We start from the raw sequence: 6,800 nt of genomic DNA on the forward strand, positions 1-6,800 counted from the left end.
TAGGTTACTCTAATTATCATGTACTCTTGTATCAATTTATTATTATAAATAGAAGATTATGAGAGGGATCAATCAAGCCCTCTAGAATTATTTTACAGTTTAATTCTCAAGTGTTTGCTCCTTAAACATTTTGCTGACGGCCTTCCTCTGCAGTACCCGAACCTACTTCATGGGCTTCTTCTGTAACAGAAATTTGAATAGGAATCGAAGTAAATTCTTGATGGGCTGCCGAACTTTCTTTGTTGGGTTCTTCAGTAGCAGAAACTTGCATAGTAATTGCTGCAAATTCATGTGTTGTTGGCATTTCCCTTAATCTGTATAGTCCAGAGGCTAATACAGTTCTTTTGCGCAAATTAATTAAAGTAACCTTCAACAATATAAATCCAACGTTACTTTTCGGTATAAACAAAAAAAAAATTAAAAAATATAAATGTAAATGCAGTATTACATTTCGGTAATCTCCCATTCACAATCTGTATCTTTTGATGATAGCATGATCAAAACCGGTATTCATTGTGTGAAACTGATCTTTTATCAGCGACCTGATAGAAACGAAAAGCGATAAGCAAGAACTGTTAAAGACTCACATAAAGATTCTTCATATGTGTTATATCAAATATCACTCTTACTAATAGAAACGAAAAGCGATAAGCAAGAACGGTTAAAAGACTTATATAAAGATTCTTCCTATAATGTGCTATATCAAATATCACTCTTACTAATAGAAACGAAAAGTGATAAGCAAGAACTGTTAAAAGACTTATATAAAGATTCTTCCTATAATGTGCTATATCAAATATCACTCTTACTATTAGTTATGCTAAATTAAAATAAAGATTCTTCATATTAGAAACAAAGTTGGAACAATATCCAGATAATTAGGAAAATGCGATAGTGATAAATTCATAAATGTTTAGAGTTAGAACTTCGTAAGAGAAAGAAAAACAAACAAATTCATAAATGCTTAATGTCAGAACTTACATAAACTCGAAAAGCGAACGTTCGAGACGAAAGTCAAATCATATCACTAAATAACTATTATTTACTATTTAGGAAAATGAGGTGATATTTTCACATGTAACTAAAAAAATATTTAATTTACCAAACTTTAAATAATAATATTTTAACTATATTTATTTTATTTTTAATTTAATATGTATAATTATATTGTTAAATGATGTATTTTTAATTAATTTAAATAATAATCCTAATATCACTTCGCGTTGTTCCTTACTCTCAAGCAAACACAGCAAGACACAATTTTTCAGTAACCTGAACACTTCTTTTATGATAATATTAAAAATATATATCTATAATTTGATATATGCAAAAAGATTGAATGATGCAAACAATTTGCAAGACAAATAGCAAAGCAAAATTGAATAAAGAACTTGGAATTCGTTTGAATTCGATCTCTTGATTTCATCAGCATTTTCCATCAACGATCTTTGAATCCTTAATGATAACATCATTCACTTTGACACCTTAAACATGGTTGAAGTGAATCATGTATATTTTCTTCATTGGTTTAACGAGTAAAGGCATAGAGGACGAGGAAAACATAGATAAGAAGCGCAGAGGGAACAAGAACGAGCAAGGGAGCCACCGCAGCGAAAGTATGAGGACTCCCACAAGCAATGGTTCCCAACTTGATCTGCACCAAATCCACAAGAGCCACCACCAGAAACCCGCATCCGAAAACCGACCCAAAAGCCGAAACCAGAGTCCCCAACCTCAGAACCACGGTGTTAATTTTCGCAACACTGTGGACCCAGCTGTTGTTGTTGTTTGCTCCCAAAACGTCACCGTCGTCGACTTCCTTGCTGAAGTTGATCACGTTTTTGAGAGCCAAGGCGATGAGGCTTGAGAAGAGGAAGGAGCTGAAGGAGTAGACGTGGAACGCAATGAGGCCTTCGGAAATTGAGGTTCCGGCGGCGCAGTCGGTGTCGTCAGCGTCTATGAGGGTGTTGGTGGTGCTGGTGGTGGTGATGCCGAGGAAGAGGGCTAAGGTGAAGAGAGAGTTGACGTTGACGATGCCGTCTAAGGCCATTATGTGAATTCTGGTGGTCGTCATCTTCCGGCGAGACACGTTGGACATTTCCGGTGATGAAACCAAACCTAAGAAAGATAGCATTATATTTCTCTTCGCATAAAACCGCAAATGCGGTTTTGTTTTCTCAGCTCAAGGATTGTGTTTTGTATTGCTTGCAAGCAACCATTTAACGAATGCGTTACTGTGTGTTGAGAGTGGCGTATAAGCTTACGTTTGGAACCAAACCCAGTTAACTTGTTTCCTTCTCAAAACTGTGCAAAAAGTAACAACGTTAAAAAAAGTAAATAAATTAAAAGATGAACCTTTATTTTTCTGTAACAAAGCAAAGTTGCAACCCATAAATGTTTGAAATCACAATGCATTCATAGTAATCTTATTATTCTTACTCTCAATGTAACCTCTTATATATTTGACGTTTCTAATGTCGAATTCATATTTTAAATATAGAAAGAACAAATATTATCACAACAATTTCAGTGCATAAAAAAATTGTGTTTGGTTTCACTGAATACGAAACCAAATATACATTTAATTTAATATTGTTGCAGGGAGCAATAATGATCATAATCCCTCTTTATTTTGTAGACAACACTTCAAAAACCCATGAAAAATGAGAGAAAGAGATGCAGCGATTTGAATAGAAAGAATTATGGTTTATAGTGTTTATTTAATTTACAGATAAAATTCTCCCAATCTATTTTAAAAGAAGTACTTTCAAGTATACAGTGTTTTAAAACATTGAATCAAAACAAAACTGTTCCAAGAACATAAAATACAAAATTTTGGTTAATTGCGTTTAAAACAGAGGATGTAGAGGATGTATAACATTGACTAGCCATTTGCCAGCTAAGAAGCCAAGACAATAAAATAGAATTGATCGTGAAGTACATCAGCTGTGATCACAACACAGTTCAGATAATGCAAAAACTAAATTACAGATTCCAATTTTATATACTGCTAGAATTTCATCCCATCTCCAGCACTTATGTTACAACTGAGTCTCCTCAAGAAGGATCATTTTTTTCACTCAAAATCGATGCCCTTTGGAATCTCAATTTATCAATTTCCCTCCCAAGATAATCTAAAGTTGTGTCTGTAACATGGTTAGGGGCGCATCCAGCGTCCAGCATCATTTTTAAGAACTTATAAGCATCCTTCAATAGCCCTGCCTTGCTGTGAACTTCAATCAATGTATTGTAAGTGACAACATCCGGATTTATTCCACTGCTCCTCATTTGCTCAAAGAGCTTATTCACCTCATTGATTCGGCCTGCCTTCCCCAGAGCATTGATGAGAGTGTTATACATAACTATGTCAAGATAACCTCCCTGCTTCAGTAGCCTATCAAGAACAGCACTAGCTAGATCAGCTCGTCCCATCTTTCCTAAACCTTGAAGTATCATATTGTATGTAGCTATATCAGTAGGACAAAATTTTTCTCCCATTTCAGCCAGAACAGCCCAAGCCTCAGTGAAATAACCCTTTTTGACAAAAGAACTCATGATAGAATTATAAGAATAACTCACTGGACTCACACCTGCATCACTGAAAATCTCAAACAATTTGCAAGCCAAGCTCAACTTTCCCTTTGCCAAAAATATAGACAAGAAAGTATTCACCATATCAACATCAAAAGAATCCTGTCCTTTTTCTTGGACTCTTTGACCGCGAGAGGGAGCAAAAAGCTGGGAAGAATAGCCAGTAGAGCACATTTGATTGGCCAATTTATCCATGTGCGGTGATGATGACCACTCGTCAATCCCATCGAAGGAAGTTTCCTGCCCATCATTAATGTTGGTGGTATCCTGGGCACCAGTCATGAAGCTCATGATGTCACTAAAATCTCCTCTGGAAGGGAACATAGGTGAGTAATCCTTTTTCTTTCCAGGAGGGTTCTTCATAGAAGCTTCCATTCCAGTTTTCCACTTAAGAACGGAAAGTACCAAATTACCTTCTCTGATATGCTTCATAAGCCGGTCCGTCCAATCCCAGCGACCGTGCCTATGAATGCTAATCAGCAGGGATGTTATGGTGACAAGGTCAACTGTAAAACCTCTGCTTTCCATTTCTTCCACCAACTGCAGCGCCTCCTCCAGTTGACCCTCCTTACAAAGCTCCAACACAACAATGCTGTAGGTAATCCCATCCACAAATTGGCCCTTCTTCTTGAGGTCACAAAACATAGTATAAGCAGCTTCCGCCCTGCCATTCCTAAGCAGCCCATGAATGAGAATATTATAAGTCCAGCAAGAAGGTCTCACCCCTTCTTGAACCATTTTCTCAAACAGCTGGCAGGCTTCAACAACCTTGGTGGCCTTAAAATGTCCATCCAGCAGAGAATTATAAACAATCGTATCCGGACGGAACCCATGGCTCTGCATGTGGTTAAAAACCCTTGTGGCATCACCCATTCTAAAAGTTCTGCAACAGCCATGAATTAGGTTTGTGTAGGTGAAGCGATCAGGTTGGTGAGCTGAGCCATTGAGCTCCTCCCACACAACAAGCGCATCGTCCACCTTGCCAAGTCTGCAAAGCGCAGTGATGAGACTGTTGTATGTGCACAAATCAGGGGCAACCAACCCCTTACCATCGTCCTTCATCTCCTTGAAGAGCGCGAAGGAAGTAGCCAAATCACCCCAACAACCAAATGCATGAATACACACATTGTAACCCGACGTATCAAACGAAAACCCTTTCTTCTCCCTCAATTTTGTAAACACTTGCTTAAACTCCACCCTCATATCCGCTTTTCTCAGAGAAACCAACAATTGGTTGCAAGCGATGGACTTCGAATCGACGGCGTCGAGGAGCTTGAAGAAGATGGATAACGCGAGAGAGAGTTGGTGTTTTGTGAGTAAAGCAGCGATGAGGGTATTGTAGATTGTGGTGGCATCGAGGTGAAGGTGCTGCACGTAATCTAATAATTGGAAAGCTAAACTGAAGTTCGAGGAGAGAATGAAGGAGTGGAGGAGGAGGTTGAGGGAGTGGGGATCGAGAACGACGCCGTCTTGCGTCATGGAATGCAGGACGGAGGGGATGTCGGAGAAGAATCCGCCGCTGGAGAGGGAACGGAGGACGAGGGAGTACGCGGCCGGGGAAGGGTTGTGGTGGGAGCGGGTCCATTCGAAGAAACGAAGCTTTTGCGAAGGGTGAATCGATTGGTTGGAAAGGATTTTCAGAACAAGGGGCTGGGTGAGTCCGAGAGCGACGGCGCGTGGGAGATTGAGCGTTGCAGAGTGAGAGTGGGATAGCGTTTTGGTGATAGAGGCCGCCACCAACACCTCTCCCAACTGTTTCCATTGCCGCATTACACTCTCAACGTCAGTGAGTCGAATTGAAACTCTAAAATTCAGTTTCGAAATCAATACGACACTGTTTCGGCGCGTTAAGCCTTGGGCCCACCGAACCAACTAACCTATGAGGATTTGGACTAGGCCCAGTTTGCAGTTACGGGTGGGGGACACTGGTCAAACACTGGTTAAAAATAAATAAATGTAAAACATAAATAACTCTCATTTTCATTGTTTCATTGTTTCATTCTTGTCCAACCACTTAGACATTAGTAAATAAAACCCAACTGCATTGGAATTGGAATCATTTGGTCTGGTATAGTGGCAGAGTAAATAACAATAAATTTATATTTTGACAAACTCTATTGATTTAGTCAACAATTGAATAAGTTTATGAATACATACTATAAATATGTATATACTAACTATAATAGTATGTACACTTATGTCACGACAGATAGCTTCATGTAACTTGACATTAAAAAAAGAGAAGAAAAACTCAAAGTTTGATTTCGTGGACAACTACTATTTAGACATATTTTATGGCAGAAAATGGAGACAGGAGACCAACCTAAATAATTTGTTTTCACCAAGGAATGGTTGGTTATTTCCTTAGACATTGTTGGCTTTGACAACAATAAGTTAAGAGGAAAACAAACAGTGTTTTTGTGTCTCTCTTAACCACTTTCTCATCTTCCTTTCTAACATTTCATTTAGTTAGACCATGTGTGGTTTTAATATCTCCAGTTTTATTTTTAAAATTAACTCAATTTAATCGTCTTGTTGGTAGTGATATGTAATGCAAATCTTGAATTTGGCTTAGTGTTGACAAGTAAATGTTATTAATTACTTAAACTTCTCAAATTAAATTACGTTATGAAATAATGATAGACAATTAAAACGGTAAAGAATACAGAAAATTTTAAAAATAACATTTAAAGAAATAAGAGTATTATATGAGGCTAATATTTCATTTATTAAATTTTTAATCCTTAAGCTCATAAAGTTTAAATAAACAATATATTTTCCCATCAATGTTTTAAATAGAAGAATTACGGTTTTAATCTATTCAACCTTACATTAAATTTACTTAAATAATTTGGTAAAAAACTTCTATATTCAAATTATTAATTATTAATATATATTTCAGAGTAAAAATAATGTTCTTTGTTGTCTACTTTATCGTGTCTCTAAAGCTTTAACTTTGACACACACAGGCACTTATTCTTAAACTTAGACTGAGGAAGGTGCAGGAGCACATGTTATCTGTACGTACGAGCGAACAGATATATATACACAAGTACATACCATGTCTGTACAAATATATACAAACGTCTATATCTATTTTAAATGCTATGATAGTGTAAATTGTTTTAAAAATCATCACTAAGCCATAATCTATCAAATTTTTAAAATGAATTATAATTTATCTAATATATATATATATATATATATAT

General features: G+C 36.8%; 2 protein-coding genes across 2 annotated transcripts; both read right to left on the reverse strand.

The window, feature by feature from the left end:
* Nucleotides 1–1,292: 1,292 nt before the first annotated feature.
* On the reverse strand, nucleotides 1,293–2,312 carry LOC106755875. The gene has a single exon (XM_014638097.2). The coding sequence runs from the start codon at nucleotides 2,132–2,134 to the stop codon at nucleotides 1,529–1,531; it is 606 nt and encodes a 201-aa protein (XP_014493583.1). The 5' UTR covers nucleotides 2,135–2,312; the 3' UTR covers nucleotides 1,293–1,528.
* A 536-nt stretch (nucleotides 2,313–2,848) lies between these two features.
* LOC106778586 (pentatricopeptide repeat-containing protein At4g01570) lies at nucleotides 2,849–5,399 on the reverse strand. The gene has a single exon (XM_014666557.2). The coding sequence runs from the start codon at nucleotides 5,359–5,361 to the stop codon at nucleotides 3,058–3,060; it is 2,304 nt and encodes a 767-aa protein (XP_014522043.1). The 5' UTR covers nucleotides 5,362–5,399; the 3' UTR covers nucleotides 2,849–3,057.
* Nucleotides 5,400–6,800: the final 1,401 nt, after the last annotated feature.

Source organism: Vigna radiata, chromosome 2, assembly GCF_000741045.1.
Source record: "Vigna radiata var. radiata cultivar VC1973A chromosome 2, Vradiata_ver6, whole genome shotgun sequence".
In the NCBI taxonomy this organism is placed as follows: Eukaryota; Viridiplantae; Streptophyta; class Magnoliopsida; order Fabales; family Fabaceae; genus Vigna; species Vigna radiata.

Bases quoted from the DNA above. Each gene is read 5' to 3' on its own strand.
- LOC106755875 (XM_014638097.2), bottom strand. From the start codon at position 2,134: ATGCTATCTTTCTTAGGTTTGGTTTCATCACCGGAAATGTCCAACGTG.
- LOC106778586 (XM_014666557.2), bottom strand. From the start codon at position 5,361: ATGCGGCAATGGAAACAGTTGGGAGAGGTGTTGGTGGCGGCCTCTATC.